Source organism: Pelodiscus sinensis, chromosome 1, assembly GCF_052426305.1.
Source record: "Pelodiscus sinensis isolate ZL-2025 chromosome 1, ASM5242630v1, whole genome shotgun sequence".
Lineage (NCBI taxonomy): Eukaryota > Metazoa > Chordata > Testudines > Trionychidae > Pelodiscus > Pelodiscus sinensis.
The window spans coordinates 144945-169404 of NC_143052.1; the positions used below are offsets into that span (position 1 = coordinate 144945).

At 44.6% G+C, this 24460-nt stretch overlaps 1 protein-coding gene across 4 annotated transcripts in view; it reads left to right on the forward strand.

Annotated features, from left to right (window-relative positions):
- The window catches only part of GOLGB1 (golgin B1), a 131302-nt gene that overhangs the window by 33031 nt on the left and 73811 nt on the right, over window positions 1–24460 (forward strand). For 3 of the 4 annotated variants that reach the window (XM_075918353.2, XM_075918356.2, XM_075918355.2), the window contains exons 9-14: window positions 724–1114; window positions 2886–3001; window positions 3255–3369; window positions 8561–8613; window positions 17567–17657; window positions 18842–18915. In XM_075918353.2, the coding sequence (XP_075774468.2) occupies window positions 724–1114; window positions 2886–3001; window positions 3255–3369; window positions 8561–8613; window positions 17567–17657; window positions 18842–18915 (840 nt within the window). Of the gene's footprint in view, window positions 1–723; window positions 1115–2885; window positions 3002–3254; window positions 3370–8560; window positions 8614–17566; window positions 17708–18841; window positions 18916–24460 lie in introns of those variants that run through there. The other variant, XM_075918358.2, reaches the window with a different exon arrangement.

Consider the following 24460-nt stretch of genomic DNA (forward strand, 5'->3'; position numbering starts at 1 on the left):
GTTTAGTCTGCAGAAGAGAAGAGTGAGAGGGGATTTGATAGCAGCAACTTTCTGAAGGGAGGTTCCGAAGAGGATGGAGAGAGGCTGTTCACAGTAGTGACGGATGGCAGAACAAGGAGCAATGGTCTCAAGTTACAGTGAGGGAGGTCTAGGTTGGAAATTAGGAAAAACTATTTCACTAGGAGGATGGTCAAGTACTGGAATGGGCTACCTAGGGAGGTGTTGGAATCTCCATCCCTAGAGGTTTTTAAGTCTCGGCTTGACAAAGCTCTGGCTGGGTTGATTTAGTTGGGATTGGTCCTGCTTTGGGCAGAGGGCTGGACTTGATGACCTCCTGAGGTCTTTTCCAGCTCTATGATTCTATGAACCTTTCTGTTTAAACAGAGATTATATTTTTTTCTGTGCTGGAAGGAGAATGTTTTGGATATTAATCCCATCTTACAATTTCTCCTCTTCTTCAGTCTAGACATCTGATGTCTCCCAGCAGAATATTGATTACCCCTCAACAATCATAAGACAGTGTTTCTTCCTGTGGAGGTTTAGAATCCCCATCATGTGTTGTACCTTTCCTCTTTTTTTTTCTAGTTGGAAATTTGGCTAGTTGAAATTGTCTTTAAGATATGTACTTAGTATGGATCAATTTTTGCCCAGTGCCTTAGGGTCTGAAACAGGACTCAATTTGTTTTCCTTTTGGGTTAAGTCCCTTCTCACCTCCTTTTCCAGACTCTCTTGGAGCAGTGTCAGAGAATGGAGACAGAGCTGAGCTCTTTAAAGAGCATGTTGAATACAGAGAGACAGGAGTCTCAAAGCCTTTTGGAGAAGATGGATCTGGAATTGGCTGAGAGGAAGCTGTCCTTCCATCACTTACAGGAGGAGGTGCGGTATCTTTCAGAGCAGCTGGAGCAGGCAGGAAGAACTCATGCTGAACTGGAATCTGAGTACAGAACCCAGGAGCAGAAACATAAGCTGGAGGTAGAAGAACAAAAGCTGCACATTGCTTACCTCCACATGGCTGAGCGAGAGCTGCGATCTAGCCATGATTCTCTCATAGCTCAAAATGATCAGCTGCTGGTACAGTCTACTGAAAATTCAGCTACCATCCAACACCTGCAAGGTCAGCCTTGGGAGTCTGTCTGTGTAGTTTTGATTTGCATCTGTTTTTAATGGCAATTCTGTACCAAAGAGTGGGTAATATCTTAGATGGCAAGAGGAAGAATAAACCTTTCCTGGCTCCCAGGTTGATGGGAATTCTGAGTCTCATTACAGCCTTTCAGAGTTGTAGACATTTTTCTTAACCTTAGTTGTTTCTAAATTAATTTGTTAAAGATTTAAAGGCTATGTTAATGTTAGCAATCTCCTTTTTGAAAGTATATAACTAATTATTGTTTTAGTTGACAAAGTGATTATAACACAAATCAGAGAAAAAAAAAATCTATCTTTTCCAGTGTTTTTACTCTGGCTATATCTACACTGCAGCACTTTTCTGGGATACTAGAGGTGTCCCATAAAAGCTTTGCCGCATCCAAAGAGCGCATCTGCTTTTTCGAAACAGTATCCAAAAAAGCGGACGTGTTCTTTCAGCATCCCTGTATTCCTCATCATATCAGGAATAAGGGATGTTCCAAAAGGGGGAGGTTTTTCCAAAAAAAAAAAAAAAGGGGGGGGAGGGGGCGGAAAAAGATACGCAAATTGTGGTGTGCAATTTGCGTATCTTTTTCCGATTTAACTCTGCAGTCTAGACATAGACTTAGCCCAGGTGGTGTTTATGAGCTTGATGCAGGAATTGCTTGATTTAAAAAAAAAAAAAAAAAAAGGTTTTGCTATTCAGGAGGTCTGACAGGATGATCGTAGTGGTCCCTTCTGTCCATGGCAATGAATAATCATGGATAAAATGTTTGTAGATAGTTAGTACAGACTTAAACTTGTAGCCACTCTGCAGTCTTCCATGATGATATGTCTAAATCCTTTGAAGAGGAATGTTCCATCTCCTTGTCTGTTGAATCCTGCGCGCCTCTATTGTAATGGCATTCCCTGATCCTTTGGTTAGCAAACTATGGTGGTATTTTGTGTGATCAACTGGTAACAGGTTCATTTATTTCACACTAGAAGACATACCTGGCATTGCTGAGGTCATTCAGGGCACGGGGCTGGCAATGTGGAGGTGCAGGAGTCAGGAGGCTGGGAGTGAGGCGAGGAGAGCTCAGGAATGAGGTGGTCACATCTTGCGGGGCTTTTTTCCCTCCCCCAGCTGCCAGGGCCTTTTGCCTTCCACAAACCCTCCCGGTTGCCAGGGGCCTTCTCCCTTCCCCTCCTCCAGCACTGTGGTCAAGGGCTGAGGTGAAAGGGTTTGGAGCAGGGGAGCTACTTACTTTGGTGGCAAGCAGGATGGCGGAGCACAAGCCCTGCTGGCTACTCTTGGTGGTGTAGCTGATCCCAGTGGACACTCTTAAGGATTGCTATCCCCTGTGCTCACTGCCCCCAGTGGCCACTCTCCTATCACATCTCTCTGCTCTGCCTCCCCCTTTTGCATGCCTCCTCCCTTTCCATGTCATGGAAAACAGTCTCATTCCTAGCACTTCCCATTTTTTTGACCTTGACCTTGCTTAAAGCTAGGATAAGAGGAAGCTGCATAACCAATTTTGGTGGTCCTAGCTCTTACTGTTCAGGAGGAGTTCTTGATCAGACTCAGACGGACAGACAGGCATTTCTAAAATATATATAGAGATAGAACTCTCAGGTGATATGGACTTCCTGCAGCTACTGAGTGGGCTAGAATAGAAGCAGTGACTGCTAGGTGAGAGGTTACATATTCTAATGTGCATACATTTAAAGTAGATCTACTCAGACAAGCAGAGACATGTATACTTATTTTTTTTTTCTTTTAGAAGAGCTCATGCAAAAATCTGAGGAGTTCGTCCATTGCCAGACTGAGTTAAAATGGTTAAAATCTGAGCCAGTGATGCAGGTCTCTCAATCAGAGGAGCAGGTACAATCTGTAAAGGTAATTGTAACCTAAAATTCTCTAAGAATGCTAACAATCAAAAAGACTACAGAAATATCTTCTCTTGACCAATTGGCGACTTTCTGCAGTCTGAGCAGGCATTTTATGAAACTGTTTGCAAATGGAGTAAACTAGTATGAGTTCGTTGGGGGAATTTAGAAATGATTAACAGATTTGTCAAAAGTGCAATTGAAAGAACAAGGCCTAATACCTATGGGAAAACATTGTAATTTTCTGTCTTTCTGCTCTTCAGCTGATCTCTGAGCGGGATGAAATATCTCCACAGGAGAATGTGGTGGAACAGGAGGATGAGAAGGGGACTTTAATCCTACCCACTGCAGCCTTGGAGGGGCTAAAGGCTGAAAATGGTATAATTACACTTCTTCTGTCTATTTTCAGCTAATAAGTACACTCATGATCACTAGATTAAGAAGTGTTCCCTGCTGAGGATTTCAGAACTGCTCTCTAATCCTTTTCCAGAAACTAAAATTGAAATTGAATTCTGAGCATAAGAGGAACAATTTAAATTTCAGCTTGTGAGCAAAGAGTAAAAGAGATTCTGAACTAGTGGATTATCCATCTGTGGATTAGGGTAATTATAGGGTTTATTTTTGTAATCTCTCCAAATAGTGAGTTAGAGAAGGCAAGTAATGGGCAAGGAAAAGTTGTTACAAGAATTTTCTATCATCGCTTATGTAGTGCCCTATTCATTTATGGCACGTAACAGAGCAAATGGATTTCCTACTCAGGAAAGTTTACAATTTAAGTAACGTCTGAGATGTCAGGAGAGAAGATGGAGGCTTGGGCAAAGAAATGACAGGTGAATGCAAAAATAAGATCAATGGGAGGCCAAGTTACAGACTTTGAGATTTAGTATATATTCTGTTTAGGTTAATGGTTTTAATTTATTAGTTCTCTTATTCTGGTGATGTTCATAGTGCCTGTGTCCAAGTCTGTTGGAATGACTTTTGTGTTTCAAGGCAATGTGCACCTAGCATACTCCTAGATCCTATAAATAATGTGTGATAATATACTGTAATAAATAAGGTAATGGCTCCTTGATGGAAAGGAAACTTTACACCTGAGTGGAGGAGGAGTAGTGCAGAGCACATGTCCATTTGGAGGGATAGAAAGGTTCTTGCTTTAAGCTTAATGAGTATCTCAGGCCCGTCTTCACTCTGTGGCAAATCGACGCTGCTGCAATCGATCTTCCAGAGTTCAGTTTAGTGAGTCTAAGGCTCATTAAATCAAACTCAGAGGGCGTCTCCGCTGGCATCCAGTACTCTGGCTCTTGTAAGGAGTGAGGGAGGCCGATGGGAGTGTTTGCGCTTGTCGACTTCCTGTTGTGTGGATGCGACCAAGTCTAGCTTAAGATAAGCTGACTCAAGCTACATGTTCTGTGTAGCTGGTGTCACATATCTTAAGCCAAATGTCTGGGTCTAGTGTCAACTGGCCTGCGAGTGTAGACTGCAACAGTAACAATTCTGATAGTGTGGTAGTGCAGCTTTGAAGAGTTGGAGGATGGCCCATCTGTGGGTGGGTTATAGATTACCCTTGGAATGTAGCAGTATATTTTCAGAAGACATGTTGAGATGAAATAGCAGGCTGTATGGTAAAGGGTTTGTTGCATCTTCTAGTGGCTGTTCACTTTTGCTATCCATCACTGGGGAGTGTGTGGGGTAACCTTTTCTTGAGATTTTTGCCAAGTAATACCACTGTTTCTGCCCTTCTCTTTGAGCTTAGGTTATCTGCCCACGATCTCCTCTGCTTCTGAGAATCCTGTCAATGGTTTGTTAGGGTATTTAAGAAGTAATGTTTACAAAACAATTTACATTTCATTTTCAGAAGTCTCTTTTTAGCATATGCACTGCATGCCTCAAGTGGTACCAAGATTATTCAGTGAATTTGGTCTGCTAGTTGGATCATTAGTTTCCCTAGCATGGGTTGGGTACTAATTGCAGTGCAAGTAGGATTAGAGGGTGTGAAGGTAATCCACCATAGGAACAGAGTCCTCAGCTACCTCCTCTGCCTTGATCGTAGAATCACAGAATACAATAACTGGAAGGAGCCTCAAGAGGTTAACAAGTCCCCTGCCCTCATGGCAGAACCAAACACCATCTTGATAGACGTCTGTCTAACCTGCTCTTAAATATCTCCAGTGATAGAGATTCTACAACCTCCCTAGGCAGTTTATTGAAGTGTTTAACCACCCTGATGGTTAGGAAGTTTTTCCTAATGTCCAGCCTAAACCTCCCTTGTTGCAATGTAAGCCCATTGCTTCTTGTTCTATCATCAAAGATTAAGGAGCATATTTTTTTTCTCTCTCCTCCTTGTAATGCCCCTTTTAAGTACTTTAAAGCTGTTATGTACCCTTTCAGTCTTCTCTTTTCCATACTAAGCCTAATTCTTTTAGTCTTCCTTTCATAGCTCATGTTTTCTAGACTTTTAATCATTTTTGTTGCTTGTCTCTGGATCGTCTCCAATTTCTTTGCATCTTTTCTGAAATGTGGTGCCCAGAACTGGACACAGTACTCCAGTTGAGGTCTAATTAGCACAGAGGAGAAGAAAAGAATTACTTCTCGTGTCTTGCTCACAACACTCCTGTTAATGCAAAAAGAGCAAATATCATTCTGGAATGCAACAGTTTCATTCTATTGACTCATATTTCACTTCTAGTTCACTATGATTCTAGATCCCTTTTTGCAGTACTCCTTCCTAGACAGTCACTACCCATTTTGTGTGTGAAGATTGATTGTTCCTTCCTAAGTGGCATTTGTCCTTATTGAACTTTATCCTGTTTATCTCAGACCGTTTCTCCAGTTTGTCCAGAACATTTTGAATTATGACCCTGTCCTTCAAAGCACTTATCCCAGATTAGTATCCTCTGCAAAGTTTATAAGCATACTCTCTATGCCATTTAGTTTCATTGATGAAGATATTGAACAAGACTGTTCCCAAAACAGACCCCTGCGGAACCCCACTTTTTAATCCCTTCCAGCATGACTGTGAACCAGTAATAACTACTCTCGCCGAATGGTTTTCCAACCAGTTATGCACCCACTATGTAATAGCCCCATATGTTTTGTAGTTCCCTAGTATATTGATAAGAAGGTCATGTGAGACCGTATCTACTGCTTGTCCCTTATCCACAAGATGTGTTAACTTATCAAAGAAAGCAATCGGGTGGGTTTGACATGATTTGTTCTTGACAAATCCATGCTGGCTGTTATCTATCACCTTATTTTCTTTCAGATGGTTGCAGATGGATTCCTTAATTATTTGCTCCATTATCTGTCCTGGCACAGAAGTTAAGCTGACTGGTCTGTAGTTTTCTGGGTTGTCTTTACTTCTCTTTTTATATATGGGCACTATATTTGCTTTTTTCCAGACTTCTGGAATCTCTCCCATCTTCCATGACTTTTCAAAGATGATGGTTAATGGCTCAAATATCATCTCAATCAGCTCCTTGAGTATTCTAGGATGCATTTCACCAGACCCTGGTGATTTGAAGACATGTAACTTGTCTAAGTAATTTTAACTTGTTCTTTTCCTATTTTAACTTCTGAACCTACCCAGTTTTCATTGGCATTCTCTATATTAGGTATTCCAATTGCCACCAACTTTCTTGGTGGAAAGTAACAACAAAGAAATCATTAAGCATCTCTGCCATTTCCACATTTTTCTATTATTTTTCCCTCTTCATTGAGCAGTGGACTTACCCTGTCCTTTGTCTTCCTCTTACATCCAATATATTTGTAGAATATTTTCTTGTTATCCTTTGTCTCCAGCTAGATTGAGCTCATTTTGTGCCTTTGCCTTTTTCATTTTGCCCCTACATACTTGTGTTATCTGTTTATATTGAGCCTTTTTATTTTGACATAGTTTCCACTTTTTGTAGGGCTCCTTTTTAGTTTTTAGATCATTCAAGATCTCCAGGTTAAGCCAGGGTGATCTCTTTCCATACTTCCTATCTTTTCTGCTTAGTGGAATGGTGTACTCTTGCGCCCTTAATAATGTCACTTTGAAAAACTGTCAACTGTCTTCAGTTGTTTTTCATCTTAGTCTTGCTTCCAGTGGGACCTCACCTACCAGTTCCCTGAGTTTACTAACGTGTACCTTGTTGAAATCCTTTGTCTTTACTTTGCTGTTCTACTTTCTACTAGTCCTTAGAATCATGAACTCTTATCATTTCTTGATCAGTTTCACCCAAGCTGCCTTCTACTTTCAATTTCTCAACCAGTCACTCCAGATTTGTTAAAATCAAATCTACAACAACCTCCTCCTAGTAGCTTTCTCCCTCTTCTGATATAAAAATTGTCTCCAGCACATTCCAAGAACTTAGATGAACTATGCCCTGACTACCTGTGGGGGAAAACAACACAGCAAAGTCCCTCATCACCACCAAATCATCCTGTGCTTTGGATGATTTTGTTAGGTATATGTGTTTAAAAAAAAAATTAAAAAAAAGTGTCATCCACCTTTTCTACTTGGTTAGGTGGTCTGTAATAGACCCCTAGCATGACATCGTGTGTGTGTGTGCGTGTGTGTGTGTGTGTGTGTAAAGCCTTTTTAACCTTACCCTGAGATTCTCAACAAGTCGCTGAGGGTATGTCTACACTACCACCCTAGTTCGAACTAGGGTGGTAGTGTAGACATACCCTGACTGGGCCTCACAAAACCCTACTGTCCTCAAGGGCTGGAGCTTTGGCCATGCCTGCCAGTGCCTCATGTTGTGAAGATGAGGAGGCCCCCAAAAACAGGTGTCTGCCCCTTGCTGTCAGCTTCCGAGGGGTTCCGTGACTCCCGGAGGTCTCGATAAAGTGTCATGGCACTTAGTTCTGGGGTTTCTGAGGTTGAAACTGGTGCTGATCTAAATACCAGTGTTACTGTTGGTGTAGCTGTTTAAATTTGCTTCATTTGCAATTTGGAAGTGTCTAATTTACATCCCTTTTTTTGAGAAAAGGGATGTAATTTAGAGACCACCTGAGTGGTTAACCTGTAATCACCCTTATTGGTTACAGTTAACCAGCAAGGGCTGGAGCAGTCCCCCCGTGGGCAGGGGAGTGCTTCAGCCTAGTGGAGCCCTCCATAGGTGGGGCAGGAGTGGCACTCCCAGCCTGGCTGGTGCAGCCCCTGTCTGTGGTGGGCCTGGCCAGGCCAGAACAGTGCACTGCAGGCAGGAGCTGCTCTGGCTCCGCTGGAACAGCCTTCAGCTGTGGGTGGGGCCACTCCAGCCCAGCTGAGCTGGATCAGTCCCCTTGCCCAGACCTGTTTAAACTTATTTAATCGGTTAACTGATTAAATGGGATTTTATGTCCCTACTCCAGAGCAATAATAGCTTTTGTTGATGCCCAAAGTAGTGCTGGTGACATTCCTCTGCCTGGGCAATCCTGACCTCTCCCTGAAGAGTGCTTGAGCTAATGCTCTGTCCTGGGTTGACTCCCATACCTTCTTCCCTGCTTTGGACCCTGCTTTCAGGAGAGTACAAGAGTGTGTTCCCCTCAGGGAGAGCACTATTTTCTCTGAAGGTTAATGACCACTTGTTTATGAACATTTCAGAGACCCTGGAGGCTCAGCATGAAGCTGTGATGAGCACAGAAGATTCAAACCAGGTAATGACCATGCAGCCAGACTAAACAAAACCTAAAATAGGTTGAGGACATGCCCTTAAACTGCTTCCCTTAAGCTGTCGAGGCTTCTCCTAACAATCCTCTTTGCTTGGTTATTATTAGGTGGATTAAAGTAGAAAGATAGAAATGGATGCTAAATACCTTTTGTACTTGGCTAGAAAGCAAACCCAATCCAGGTTTAATAGTTATGTGGGATTTTGAGCCCCCTTGATCCATTGTCAAACCTCTACAGTCCACAAAGGTGTTCTCTGTTCTGTATTCCCCTGCAGTGTCCTATATCAAATTGATCTAGGTCCTAGGGAGCACCATTCTAAAAGTTTGACTTTTTGTTGTATATTGCACTTCAATCCCACTCACTCCCATTGCCTTGTAAGGGATCTTTCATAGAAGGGAAAACAGTGTCCTTTGTCATGAAGGAGCGGGGGACTAGTAGAATATTTTTGTCCCCGTTCCTTAGAGCATGGAGATGGAACCATTGCACAGTCCATTCATAGGTGATCAGCTCGTGGTCTGGTGACCTTACAATCAACCTGCAAATGAGGGCAAGAGAGTAGTAGTAGACCACCATTCCATGCTGGATAGACTAGATCAGTGGTCTCCAACCTTTAAAGATGAGATCACTTTTTAAATTTAAGTGCAATCCCAGATCTACCTCAAACCCAAATACCCTTTCCCTGCCTCCTTTCTGCCCCTTCTCTGAGGCCCTGCCCCTACTCACTCCATCCTCCCTCTCTTCCCCATCCTCCCTCAGTTTCATCAGTAGGGGCAGCAGGTTGGGGTGCAGGCTCTCGTCGTGGATTAAGGGATTTGGAGTGTGAGAGGGCTCTGAGCTGAGCTTGGGGCAGGCCTTTGAGGTATTGGAGGGGGTTTTAGGTGCATGCTCTGAGAGTGTGTTTGGATGCAAGGGTGCTCAGGGCTAGGGCAGGGTCTTGGAGTGCAGGAGGGGGTTCATGACTGGGATAGGGTTTCAGGATGTGGGCTCCAACTGGGCACTGCTTATATCAGGTGACTCTTGGGTGGTGGTATAGTAGGGCTAAGGTAGGCTCACCCCTGCCCTGGCCCTGTGTCACTCCCAAAGACAGACAGCAAACTCCCTCCCAAGTCCTATTGTGCCCCTCACTCTGCTCTGTGGAGATAGAATACAGGGTGGGAGAGGGGGCATCTTAACATTAGTGCCCCTCTTCCTCCCCTGCCCTGTCCTGCACAGCAAGCAGAAGGCTCCCAGGGGTAGGAAGAGGCAGCTCCAAGGCAAAAGGCAGGAGTTGCACAGCAGAATGGGGTGGGGTAGCTGAAGTGGCAGTCAAAAAAGCAAACAGGATGTTAGGAATCATTAAAACAAAAGGAAAAATGATGTAGCACTTCATTGATGATTTAATAGGTGATCAGCTTTCTTGGGCCAGACCCACTTACTCAGATCATATTCTGAAAGAGAATTGGCATGACCACATATACCAAAGGAATACAATGAAAAAAGCGAACACGTTATTAAACTGACAAATCAGCTTTAGAACAGAAGGTGGGGCGAGGGAAAGAGAGGGAGGGAATACCTGTTTAAAAAGGGATAGAGAATAAGACGGAGAATATCTTCTTGCCCCTATATAAATCCATGGTACGCCCACATCTTGAATATTGCATACCGATGTGGTCTCCTCTCAAAAAAGATATACTGGGATTAGAAAAAGTTCAGAGAAGGGCAACTAAAATTATTCAGGGTTTGGAACGGTCCCATATGAAGAGAGATTAAAGACACTAGGACTTTTCAGCTTAGAAAAGAGGAGACTAAGGGGGATATGACAGAGGTCTATAAAACCATGAATGGTGTGGAGAAAGTGCATAAGGAAAAGTTATTTACGTGCTCCCATAATATAAGAACTAGAGGCTACCAAATGAAATTGATGGGCAGCAGGTTTAAAACAAATAAAAGGAAGTTCTTCTTCACACAGTGCACGGTCAACCTGTGGAACTCCTTGCCTGAGGAGGTTGTGAAGGCTAGGACTATAACAGGGCTTAAAAGAGAACTAGATAAATTCATGGAGGCTAAATCCATTAATGGCTATTAGCCAAGATGGATAAGGAATGGTGTCCCTAGCCTCTGTGTGTCGGAGGGTGGAGATGGATGGCAGGAGAGAGATTGCTTGATCAGTACCTGTTCAGTTCACTTCCTCTGGGGCACTTGGCATTGGCCACTGTAGGCAGGCAGGATATTGGGCTGGATGGACCTTTGATCTGACTTGGTATGGCCGTTCTTATGTTCTTAAGTGCCAGCACTTGATAGCCTTTTGGCCAAACCTGTCAGGATCACCTGTCAGAGGCTCCAAGATCTACCATTAGATCGCGATCTACTGGTTGGTGACGAGTGGACTACATGATGCGGGTCATGGCCCTCAAAATACCTGTCTGAAGAATTTAGCTGAAAACAAGGTCTGGGCTCTTTCCAAAGCACCACCCTCTATTCTAGTCAGTTAGCAGGGACTACAGTGGTGATGTAATATCACTCCCTGCCCAGCACATCCATCTCCTTTTGGCTTTGGAGAGAGTGATTTGAGGCATGAAGTTCACAGTAGGGTTAGGGTTAACCAGTTAATTAATGGGGGACTGGAGAAGCCCCCTACCTGCTGTGGGCAGGAGTCTGTTCCAGCCCCATGAGGCCTACTGCTGGCAAGGACACTCCAGCTGGCTGGAGCAGCTTTGGTCTACAACAGACATGGCTTAGGCACACTGTGGGCAAGAGCATTCCAGGCCATGTTGCAGTCAGGGGCCCACTGTAGCTGGCTCCCCACTCACCTCTGTTTAATCAGTTAACTGGTTAAAATTAATGTTTACATCCCTAGTTCACAGTTTCTAGGCTATCAGATTATTCCTATGGTTGTGTTTATTTTAGAAGATTATTGTTCACATTTTGCCACTGTCTAACCCATTATTAGTCATTGATTTAAAAGTGAGAGGACATTTGTCCCATTTAGGGATGTACCAAAGCCATTTTATTGGGTTCTTATTCCTATTAATAGTCACCTTGGTAAAAAGCTACAGATTAGATGGGGTACAGTGCTGGGAGTAGGGAGGGTCATTGTCATTTAAGCATCTTTTGTCACTCTTTATTTTAGACTGAGGTTTGTATGACTACAAATCCAACATGGGGCAGGCTGGATTCATGCACAGATTTAATCTGAATCCTCTCAGGATACGTCTAGCCTACAGGCTTTTGTCGACAGAAGTTTTGTCGACAGATACTGTCGACAAAGTGTGTCTAGACTACATCCAGTTCTGTCAACAAAGCAAGCCGCTTTGTTGACATGACAGTGTAGACGCAAAGGACAATGTAGGTGCAATAACGCCTTCTGTCAACAGAACTCTGTCGACAAAAGGCGTTATTCCTCGTAGAATGAGGTTTACAGCCGTTGACAAAACTGCTGAGTTCTGTCGACGTTATGTCAACAGAACTCAGCGGCAGTGCAGATGCAGGTATAGTTTTGTCGACAAAAGTCCACTTTTGTCGACAAAACCCTGTAGTCTAGACACACCCACAGTGGGTTGAATAATTGTTGGTGACATTGGCACTCATATAGGCAAAAGCACTCTAGCATTTTGGTTTGGAGATCATGCCTGATGAAATAGTCTGTGATGCTGAGTGACTCCCTAGTGGCCAGTATTGCTACTGTATGCTTGTATAGGGTGGTAACATACCTTAGTTTTGTTCTCAGAGCTTTTCAATGTCTCTGTGTTGCTTTTGAGAATGATCGTGAAGAAGTTTACTGGAGGATACTGCTGCTATAAAATGCTACACAGCTATATATTTGCCTGGCATTGCTGGAGCTGGCTTAAATTTAACTTCAGTCTCATTTCAGACTTTGCTAGCTTTTGCCTGAATAGTAAGTGTGTTGTTTCCTTATGTCCCCCACTTTTTATTTAATTTTGATAAAGTGGGGTTTCAGTGAGCAGCATAGCTAGAGGCAGGAATGGAGAATCATGGTCCCTTGCTGTTTTGATTTTGGTTTGCTTTTATACAAATGACTAGTATGCCCAAATGAGTGTGGTGATTTGTGATGTTTGTCAGTGTTTATTGGTAACTAAGAACTGAGACTGGGATCACAGAATTCTGTTAGTTCTCTAGCAAGCCTTTTTTAAAGATGAAAGATCTAGTACGCCACGTCTTACAAAACTAGATCCCCCATCTGGATGTCACCATAAGATCAGCTAATTTCCTGGGTTTAATAGGAGGTTCTGGGCAGGAAGTCTGTCCCCTCTGTGAGTAGCACTTCTACCTTTTTGTTTTCACAATATGCTCCACCTTCTGCAACTGTTGGGTCCTGTCGCTTCATGCTAAAAATCAGCAGAGGATGGGTGACACAAAGCAGCACCAATTGGCAGCCCAAGAGTTTCTGGAGTGTATGGGCAGGTCACATCTTCTGAAGTGGCTCTCAACTGTGAGTGCCAATTTCAAGTCAGATGGTCAGAAATCTTAATGTCATGCTCAGGGCTCGACAAATGCACTCGCCTGCTCGCCCGTGGCGAGTAGATTTTGCCAGCTGTCGAGTGCAGGGGCGGACTGGCCCGGTGGGCGGTTGTTATGGGCTGGCCGAAGCCCACACTACGGGTGGCGCGTCCCCATCCAATCCGCCAGCCGGCGGAGGAACAGAGCGCTGCAGGGGAAGGGGGAATCGCGGTGATTCTCAGCGCCAGGCTGCCTGCGTGCAGCTGAAGCGTGAGGAGGCGGGGCACCGGCAGACGCCAGGACGCTGGCATGATGTGGCCCAGCTGATTTTAAAGGGCCGCATCAACTTGGCTCTGGCTGCGTGTCCCCAGGAGCTGGCTGCGGCATGCGGCAGAGCCAGGCCCCGCCCCGCTGGCTCCAGTCCTGCCATGGCCCCAGTCCCTTGCCGGCGAGAGACGGCTCCCAGCCAACCACCCGGCTCACTGCGCCTGCCCTGTGCCCCATCTGGCTCCCGCCGCCCATTCCCCACGCCGCCCCTGCACCCCGGATCCCCTGTTCTCCTTCCGGCTCTGCCCCGCCCTTGCACCCCGCACTCTGCTTCCCCGATCCCCGCTCCCCCACCAGCTCTGTGCTGCGCGTTCCCTGCACTGGCCCTAGACCCCGATCCCTCTGCCCCTCCCATTCCCCGTGCCTCCACCGCACCCTGCACACTGCTCTCCCCGATCCCTGCGTCCCTCTGCCTCTGTGCTTCCTGTTCCCCGTGCCACCCTTGTCCCCCCTTCCCCCCCCACTGTTCCCTGCACCCCTCTGGCTCTGTGCTGTCCCTGCACCCTGTTTCCCCTGTGGGTTGGGAGTGAGGGGTGCTTGTCCATAGGGAGGGGCAGGACAGGGCAGGGAAAAGGCTGCTGTGACCCAGCAGCAAGTGAAAGGGGGAGTTCACTTGAAGCGCCTTTTCCTTTATGGGAAAAAATGAATGAAAATGCTGTTTTCTATTTATAGGGCTAAAATGCTGGGACAAAAATGAAAACAAAAAAAAAAAAAACCCATTGCAAAATGCAAACGTGTAAAAGACAACAAAAAAGGGGAGGAATGTTTTGCTTGGCCCTGGGGGAGGGGAAGCGGCTGGGCTGGGCTGTGGGGAGGGGAGGGGAAAAATATGGGGAAGGGGCTTGTGCTGAGGGGAAGGGAGGAGGTCAGGAGAAGAAGAAGAAAGGGGAAGGCACCAAGGGACAGGGGTGCAGGAGAGACAAATCCCAGGGGACCAAGTGCAGACAATGAGGAAAAGGGCAGGAGGGGAGGTGTCAGTGGGAGGAGGGAACAGGGTGATGCTGGGAGAGGAGAGGGTAAGGTCACTGGAGGGGAGAGGGGGAAGTGCTGGGAGAAGGCTTGAGAAAAGAGGTGGGCATGAGGAAGGTGGGGAAGGAGCAAGGCATGTGTGAGGGCCTGGGCATGAGGGGAATGGGGGCAGAGGGTGCTGAGGGGTGGGTATCAGGGGAAAAAGAGGGCAAAGGGGGTGGGGGCAGGGGCAGTGAGGGAAGGGAGAGAGGAACCAGGAGGGTGCAGGTGCCAGGGGATTCTGGGGGTGAAGCAGAAGGGCTGATACCTGCAGGGGAGGGTCCAGCATCAGAGGAGAGAGGCAGGGCAGGTGTGTAGAGGGAGGTGTTAGGCGAGGGGATGAGGAGGGGTAGCTCACTTGATCAGAGTGGGGCTACTGGAGTAGTGGGCACAGGGGGGAAAGAAGGGCTGGTGGAGGGAGGCAGGTCTCAGGAAGGCTGAGGGCAGCAAGAAGGGCAGGAATCAGGACAGCAGAGGAGAGTGAGGGGTTGGGGGGCAGCAGGCACCAGGGGAGGAGACATGGCAGCAGAGGGAAAAGGTAGAAGTGTATAAGATATTTATTAATAATGTGGGTGATATTTATTAAGAACGTATTAGTAATTACTGTTCTTATTCTTATTAGGAATTTATGCCATTAAAAAAACCCACTTTTTTGGGGGGGGAGGGTGGCGAGTCCCTTTTTTGTCTGGTGGTAGGGTTTTCCATAATTTGTCGAGCCCTGGTCATGCTACTGTGCTTTATTTGTCAGGATAGGCATCCAGACCATTTCTGCTTTAGCAGCACTTGGGAAGGCTGAGTCCCTGCCTTCTGATGTAAGGTTTTCTTTTCAAAGGATAAACTGCTTTCTTTATATAATTATTTAAGGTCTTTCAAGTCAAGATGCTCATATGATTGTGGTTATTCCATTGTGACTAATCTTTAACTCTTAAAATTCTCAATATCAAATTTAAACTTTTAAATAGCATTGAGTTCTAATTGTTAAGCTAGTTGACTTATGGCATGTGAATCCTGTTTGACTACACTAGTTGTCACAGTGTCTGAAGTGTCTTCATAAGAGTGAGTGCCATTTTGGAGTCAGACTGACCGAAAACATGGCAGATATTCCATACTGGTGGTATAATTTATAATTAGTTTTCACCAAGCCAGAAACAAATCTGGACTCCTGGATCACTATAATAGTTCTACCATGGAGCCACAAACAATCCCTTCAGTTTCTCCTGTCTGCCTTATCATACAGGCTAACTGGACTTCTACCAAATATCACATCACATTAGGTTATTCCTAATGAGTCAGTCACTTACCCCAGGAGCAATAGATACTTTCTATTTCACACCAAAAACAATGCTGAAAGCTGATTTCTCTAGTAAACTAGTTAAAGGTTTATTGGAAAAGAAATGAGTTACTGAGACATTAAAGGAGGCAAATTGCATTAACTGGCGAGTCAAACTTTGTAAATCCAAAGTAACAGAGATGCAGTGATCTGTTAGTTTTCCAAAAGTTCCTCAGGGTTGCCCAGGGTAATTCTGGAGATCTGTCTACTTATTTAGTATTCCACCCTATTAGAATCCAGAATAGTTCAGAGATGCAGAATCAATCCCTGGATTCATTCTTAAAGTGGCTTTCATTGGCTAGGGTTTTCATCACAACAGGAGCTCTTTTTTTGTTGTTGATTTAAGGCAAACAGTCTGTGAAATTCTGTTGTTGAATACAGTGACCAGGCTTTGCAGTTGGAAATGTGAAAGATTGCTAAGGCTGCTGTCTTGTATAATCGGTAAATGTAATGTATAGACAATTTAATAGCCAGAAACAATGCTTTGCTATTTTTCATGAAGTTTTCACATCCAGTACATTTCATCTTCACACTAAAACCCACTTCAGTCTAGGCTTATTTAATTATAAATACCGTAATTTAGCAAATCTACCTCGCACCCGAATATACCCCACAATTTTTTCTATTTGAGTAAAAAAAAAAATCATGTATACCCCGTGCATGAATATAACCCACGGGGTATACAAGACTTTTCTGTGCCAGGGGTATATTTGCTGGGGGTATCTTTACAGTGCAGGGGGGGATTAGCCACTCACCGCCCCAGGTTCCAGCACATCCTCCAGCCTCCGGGCAGGGGAGCAGGACCCACCAGCCTCCGGGCGGGGAAGCGCTCACCTCTCGGTTCCTGCACAGCTGAAGGAAGGGTCGGGGGAACAGGACCCACCAGCCTTCTCCAGGTGGGGGAGCGCTCACCTCCTGGTTGCTGCGCAGCTGCAGGAAGGGGCAAGGAGATGAGCGCTCCCCTACCCCTTCCTGTGGCTGCGCAGGAATCGGGGGATGAGTGCTCCCCTGCCCGGAGGCTGGTGGCCAGGAACCGGGGGATGAGCACTCCCCCGCCTCTTCCTGTGGCTGTGCAGGAACTGGGGTATGAGCGCTCCTCCGCCTGGAGGCTGGAGGTTGGCGGCTGCTTAGCCACAGGAAGAGGTGATGGAGAGCTCATCACCTGGTGAGTAAAAGAAATTCTGTATTCCCCGCACCCGAGTATACTCCGTGGGGGGTGGTGGTGGAGGTGGTATGTAAAAACGAATATAACCCGCGGGTTATATTCGCTAAATTACAGTAATTAAATATATGGGTATACCTAATGTAATGTGATAGTAAATGACAGGTTATAGGTAAGCGAAGACAATAACAGTACCATTTCTTTAATATGCACACACAAGTGAATTGCTCCATATCAAGACACTTAACATTTCTTTGATTTTCACCAACAAGTGAATTAGTCTATGGCTTTGGTCTACGCTGGCCTATGAATATCATAGGATTTTCTGCCTGCTTGGATGCACCCTCATTTTGTGTATCCAAGAAAGATGATGGAAAGATAAGAAAGTGGAGTTTCTCCTTTGGAGAGGAAAAGATGAAAAGGAGTGTCACTGTGGGTGGGGAGGTGCTTAGGATGTTATTTCTTGGTGCCTTCAGGGATCATGAAGATCTGCTTTTAGACATTTATCTTGAATCTGACACTTTAAAAAAAAAAAATCTTCATTAGGCAGTGGCTGTAAGCCTTAAAGTACCAGGATTTAGAGTTGTCAGACAGTGTGCCAGGCAGCTAAAAGAGCTGAGTCCAAAGGTGATGGCTGCAGCTCTAAACCTACCAACCAATTTTTGTTTTCCAATAGACTGACAGCACTGGAACTGATTCCAAGTTACAGGACTTGCTGACTCAAGAAGGACTATCCTGTTCTGGACACTGCTCACCTGGGCCTGGTGGTAATGTCAAAGAATTGGAGATGTTAGGGAGAAAGCACAGTTGCAGAAAGGTTAGAAGGCTTCAGGGAAGAGTCTGATTTTGATTCTGGGAGAGGGACTTGGAGGTCAGGTTCTAGAGAGGTTCATGCTATTTAGGGAGTAAATTTGAGGTGGTACAATGCGGGGGAAGATTTTTATACTGAGTTGTGAAGTGGCCTGTGAGATAGGAAGTAGGGTGGGGGGAAGGGTTGATAGGCTCAGAGTCTGAGGAAGGCATGGTCCAGTGGATAGGACAGGGGACCGGAAGTCAGGAGATCTTCATTCTGTTCCTGGCTTTGTCACTAAATTGCTGCATGACCATGGACAAGTCACTTCTCTTTGTGCCTCTGTTTTCCCTCCTTTGTCTATCTTGTTTAGTTAGATTCTTGCGTACAAATGTTACAATATTACCTCCATTGCAAAGTCAAGATCTTGAAGTCTAGGAAATGCCAGATTTAATTTTCCTTAGATCTGTCCACTTATGTGTTCTGCACTGAATAAGGCAGGAATCCTGTGGAAAAAAAAGCATGTGGTCATGTAATTGAAGACTGTATGTGCAAAAAGGGGTCAGGATTAAAGTACATGGGAACCATAAATCTGGCATTTCCTAACATTGAATAGCTCGACTTGCCTCTCCGTGTTCTTTTAAAATATTTTTTTGTTTTTAATTTTGTTGCTGTGAGGGTGGAGGGGGGTTACAGCAGAAGGTAAAAACCAATTCTGTTGTGTTACTATAATAACCCAAGCCACCTGCTTGCCTTCCTATCTCATATTATTTAGTAGAGTTTGAATCCTGAACATTCAGCACTGCAGTACAGGTTGCTGCTTCTTGAACTTCAGGACTAACTATGTTAGTTGACAGCAAGAGAAGGCTGTTGTCCGAATTGAGGTGGACTTGCTGGATTCTTCTAGGGGAGCCTGCTTGGCTCCTCTTTCTCTAACAAACTCAAGCCACGTCAGTTAAGGGAGCTTCTATACCATGTGGTACCCCAATCGAAGGATTAGGCTGCTAGCTCTGGAAGATAAGGGGTGTCTTCCCTAGGGCATAACTGTCTGTCTCTCCTCTCCTTTGACTTTCTGAGCACTCTGGATTTCTTTCCTTCTGCTTGCTTGCTTGCTGTGGATCTGGGCTTGCTGCTGGTGACATGCATGTAATTTATCCCTAGGTCATTCAGCAACACTAGTGAATAACGAACCACAGTTTCCTCAACCATATGAAGACACCATGGCTCGAACCCAGGTATGACCTTGGCAATACAGATCCCATCACAAAGTTGGGCAAGTCTGTGGTAATGTCCAGTCTAGTTTGAAAAGATGCAGAGAATAGAGCTTCTATAGTCACACAACCTGATGGTGCTGCTAAGGTGCTGAGCAAGGCTCTGTGTATTTTGCTGTCTTAATACCTCCTCCAGCCTGGCAGTGGCACAGGCACAGCCATGGCAACAGCCGAATATTAATCTTCTTGGAATGTATGTTCATGTTGATTTCAATTAGGTATGTGTGCGCCACCTGAGACAACTCCTGTTTGGTGGGGAGAAGGAACAGGTGGCTCCATGTTGCCTTGCACTCACCTGCAGGCACTATTCCCGTAGTTCCCATTGGCCGCAATTTCAGGTCATTGGAAGTTGCAATGATCTAGCTTCCTGGCACTGTCAGTGACGTGGCTCCAGCTGGGGAGGAAGGAACAGCAGTGCACAGAACTGCCTCCTTCCCCACCACCCTAGAGGGGCTAGCCCAAAACACTGGGGCTTTATGGGCTGCAGTCCCAAAAATTCCTTAATCCAGCCCTGCTGCTGGGGGTTGGAGGAGTGCGCACCTCCCCCCTGCCATGGCAGAAAGTCCCATCTTGGGCCAAAGATGTGCACCTCCCTGCTGTTGTGGCAGTGAGTCCTGGCTCAGGCTGGAGGAGTGCGCTTTCCCCCCCCAGCCACAGCCAGAAACTTCCTCAGCTGAGGGAGAGGGACACTCCTCTGGACCCAGCATATAGCTGCAGCAGTTGGGGAAGGGGACACTCCTCTGGACCCTGTAAATACTGCAGTGGCTATGGGAGAGGAGTGCTCTTCCAGACCCTGTACGTAGCTGCCGGGAGAGAGGCACTCTCCTCCAGCCCCATCAGGACCAGCACATAGCTGCAGTGGCTGTGGATTACAGACTGCATCCATACCTGCTGGGAGCTGGCCAGGGTTCCAGCTCTGTCAATCATGGCCCACTTACTGAGGGCAGAAGTCTCTTTGATTGTCTTCTTCGCTCTGGTGCCGATACATGTGAGTTGTACAGTGACAACACGGTCTTCAGTTTGAATGTTTAATGGTCATTACACCATCAACCAGCAGGCCAGAGACGATGCAGAGGTCAGCAGGGTGGTTCTTTAGTCAGCGATTCCTTAACTCTGACCCCACCTCTGAGAAGAGTTTGAGAGTCACCTAATTGGAATCAATGTGAATAAGCATTCAAAGAAAAAATGGTTACTCACATACTCAAACTGTTTTTCAAGATGTGTGGTTCACATCCTTTCCAATAACCATCCTCTTTTCCCTTTATCAGAGTAGCTGGCAAGCAGGAAGCCAAGAAAGAGGGGATTGGGTTAGCAGGGTGCTATATTGAGTGCCATAAAGGCGCCGCTCCAGGAGGCACCCCAGCCGATCTGAAGGGGGTTGCTAAGAGAAAAAGTTCCCAATGTCTGTGCATGTGGTGCACACACAGACAATTGGACTGGCTTAAGTTAGAATAACAGTTATGAGAAGGTGAGTAACCCTTTTTTATGGGGAGTTAAAGCATAACTAAGGGGTGGTGAAAACAGCTCATATCCTTCACCTTTGCTTTGAGAAGGATTCATTGCTTTGTACTTCCAAAAGAGTGAGATCACAAGAAATGCCACTTGAATAAGAACAGACACCTTGTTCCAAGAGGTCTTGTCTATCCCTCTGATCCTGGCATTAGACACAGAATAGGGAACAGGTCTCTTGTTTTGAGCCCTATAAAACAAGGGTTTGGTTCCTTTTGAGCTTGTTTGACTTGCAGCTCAGCAACGGAAGTGACAGAGGATCTTAAAATGTTTAAGGATTTGATGCTGTGTGTGAATAGGACCTCCCGCTGGAGTTTGGTTACATCTCTGATCTGAAGTTCCTGTAATGAGGGCAATTAATGGGACATAGTCATATCAGATGTTGGGAATAAGTCTGGACACTCTGGCTGCAATGAAACAAGCAAGAGGATTTATTGCACACAGCACGAGTGGAGTGTCCCACAGCTAATTAAGCTGGTGAACACTGCTTAAGCAAAACATTACAATAGATTGTATAGGGGACTGATGGACGGAGGAGAAGCAATTCAGTAGGTTCTAGCAGCAAGATGAAATGAGCACGTAAGCCAGTAAGCTAAGAGAGATTATATAGCATCTCTTCCCATCGTTAATTAAATACCTTATCTCTAATACAGATTGTTATTCCTAACAAGCTAAGTAAGCCAACATAAACAAAACAGACACTTTAATGGCAGCTTTTGTCTATTTATGTTATGATGCGTCTATGGAAGGATGGTGCCGGCTCACGCTGGTGTGATCCTTGGTTCATGGGCCCATTATCTAGGATATCATACCCCCTAACATTAACAAGGTTGTTTTGGTACCAGATGGTGTCTTATCTGTTGAGGCCCCTTGAAATGTGGTTGCCAGGGTGACTATGCCTTTCCCAGGGTCATGCTAACTGCCCATCCTGCTAGTTTACAGGCCTATTCCTGTCTCATAATTTTAGGGTTGAATAGGGATTCTTAGTGAAAATCCATGGATTGCCTCAGTTTACCCTACACCACGGTACAAAATATATCAAAAGGACAGAACAGGTCATGCTGATGGGGGAGTAGTACTATATGTGAAAGAAAATGTAGAATCAAATGAAGTAAAAATCTTAAATGAACTGAATTGTTCCATAGAAACTCTATGGGTAGTAATTCCATGCTCTAATAAGTATATAGTAGGGATGTAATTGTGTAGTCAATTAACCAGTAAGCAAAAGCTTATAGGTTAATGCTGTAGATTACATGCATTTCCCCCCTGTCCTCCAGTACATTTTTTAGCAGGCTGGCCCGTCTCAGTCCAGGCTTGCACTGGATCTGGGAGTTAAGCCCAACCCCCAAACAGGGGCAGCTGCCACCTCACACTGCTGCCTCTGTATCAGAGGCAGCATGGGGCAATGGGCAGCCAGTCCATGAGGAGAGCTGTTTTTTAAACTGACTCCCCTCATGGACCAGCTCCTGCCTGGCACCCAGTGCTGTTGCCTCTGAAACAGAGGAAGCAGCGCAGAGTGGTAAGGGGTGCCTCAGGAGTGGGGCTGGAGTGCACTAGCTGCTGGCCACCCCTCCCCCCCCCCCCCCGGGCTATAGAATAGTCGAGTAACTGAAAAGAATTAATGAGTCGATTCAACTGACATTTAACATCCCTAGTATATAACAGAAGAGAGATATTAATGACCACCTGACCAGAATAGTAATAGTGACTATGAAATGCTAAGGGAGATTAGAGAGGCTAACAAAATAAAAAACTCAATAATAATGGGGGAATCTAGTCCAAGAGGTAGATATAACTGGACCGGTTGGAAATAGTGACCACAGTGTAATAAAATGTAACACCCCTGTGGTGGGAAAATCACCTCAGGAGCCCAACACTGTGGCATTTAGTTTCAGAAAGGGGAACTACACAAAAATGAGGAGACTATAGTTAAACAGAAAATAAGATACAGTGACAGAAGTAAAATCTGTGCAAGTTGCATAGAAACTTCAGCCACCATAATAGAGGCCCTACTTAAATGTATACCCCAAATTAAAAAACACAGTAAGAGTACCAAAAAAGTGCCACTGTGACTTGACTTAACCAAGTAAAAGAAGCAGTGAAAGATAAAAAGGCATAATTTTAAAAAGCAGAAATTAAAACCTAGTGAGGCATATAGAAAGGAGCATAAACACTGTAAAAACAAGTAATAGCAAAATGTTTAAGTACATCAGAAGCAGGAAGCCAGCAAAGAAACCATTGGGGGCCCTGGATGATCAAGATGTTAAAGGAACACTTGAAGATAAAGTCATTGCAGAGAAACTAAATGAATTCTTTGCTTCAGTCTTCATGGCTGAGAATGCTAGGGAGATTCCCAAACCTGAGCCATTCTTTTTAGTTCTTATGTTAGGTGACAAATCTGAGGAATTGTCCCAGATTGAGATGTCACTACAGGAGGTTTTGGGTCAAATTGATAAACTTAATAAGAAGTTACCAGGACCAGATGGCATTCACTCAAGAGTTGTGAAAGAATTCAAATGTGAAATTGCAGAACTATTAACTGTGGTTTGCAACCTATCCTTAAAATCAGCTTCTGTACCTAATGATCGGAAGATAGCTAATGTGACACCAGTATTTTAAAAGGGCTCTAAAGGTGATCCTGGCAATTACAATGAGTATGGGAAAATTATTTGGAATTACAGTAAAGAATAAAATTGTCACACACGTAGATGAACATAATTTGTTGGAGGAAAGTCAACATGGTTTCTGTAAAGGGAAATCATGCCTTACTAATATGCTAGAGTCCTCTGAAGGGGTTAGCCCAACATGTGATAGTGTACTTAGATTTCCAGAAAACCTTTGACAAGACCCCACACCAAAGGCTCTAAAGTAAGTAGTCATGGGATAAGAGGTAAGGTCCTCTCATGGTTTGATGACTGATTAAAAGATAGGAAACAAAGGTGAAGAATAAATGGTCAAATATCAGAATAAAGAGAAGTAACTAGCGGTGTCCCCCAATAGTCTGTACCAGAACCAATCCTATTCCACATATTTATAAATGAGCTGGAGAAAGGGGTAAACAGTGAGGTGACAAAACCAGCAGATGATTCTAAACTGCTTCAGATACTTAAGAGCAAAGTAGATTGTAAAGAGGTTTGAAAGGATCTCACAAAACTGGTAAACTGTGCAACAAAATGTCAGATGAAATTCAATGTTGAACAATGCAAAGTAATGCATATTGAAAAACATAACCCCAACTATATGTATAAAATGATGGGAACTAAGTTAGCTGTTCTCACTTGAGAGAGAGGTCTTGAACTCCTATGCATAGTTCTCTGAAAACATCCATTAAGTGTGCAGCAGCAGTCAAAAAAGCAAGCAGAATGTTGGGAGTAATTAAGAATGGGACAGAGAATATCTTATTTTCTCTATATAAATCTATAATACACCTACATCTTGAATACTGCATGCAGGTATGGTTGCTTCATCTCAAAACAGATATCTTGGCATTGGAAAGGTGCAGAAAAGGGTAACAAAAATGGTTAGGGGTATGCAATAGCTGCCATTTGAGGAGAGAGAAATAAGATAGGGACTTTTCAGTTTTGAAAAGAGATGAGTAAGAGCGGACATGATAAAAGTCTATAAAATCCTGACTGATGTGGAGAAAGTGAATAAAGAAGGAGTTCTTTGCTTTTTTTCCATAATATAAGAACTAGGAGGTCAGTAAGGCTGTGTCTAGACTACATCTCTCTTTCAACAGAGGGATGTAGATTAGACACTTTGAAATTGCAAATCAAGTGGGGATTTAAATATCCTGTGCTTCATTTGCATAATCATGTCATGGCGTTCTTTCGAACAAGTGCCATTTAGAAAGTAAAACCATGGTCTAGACTTGGGAATACAGGATCTTTTGAAAAAGCCTGCTGTTTTTGAAAGAACCGCATCTAGACTGTGGTTTTATTTTCGAAATGGCACTTGTTCAAAAGAGCGCCATGATGTGATTATGCAAATGAAGTGCGAG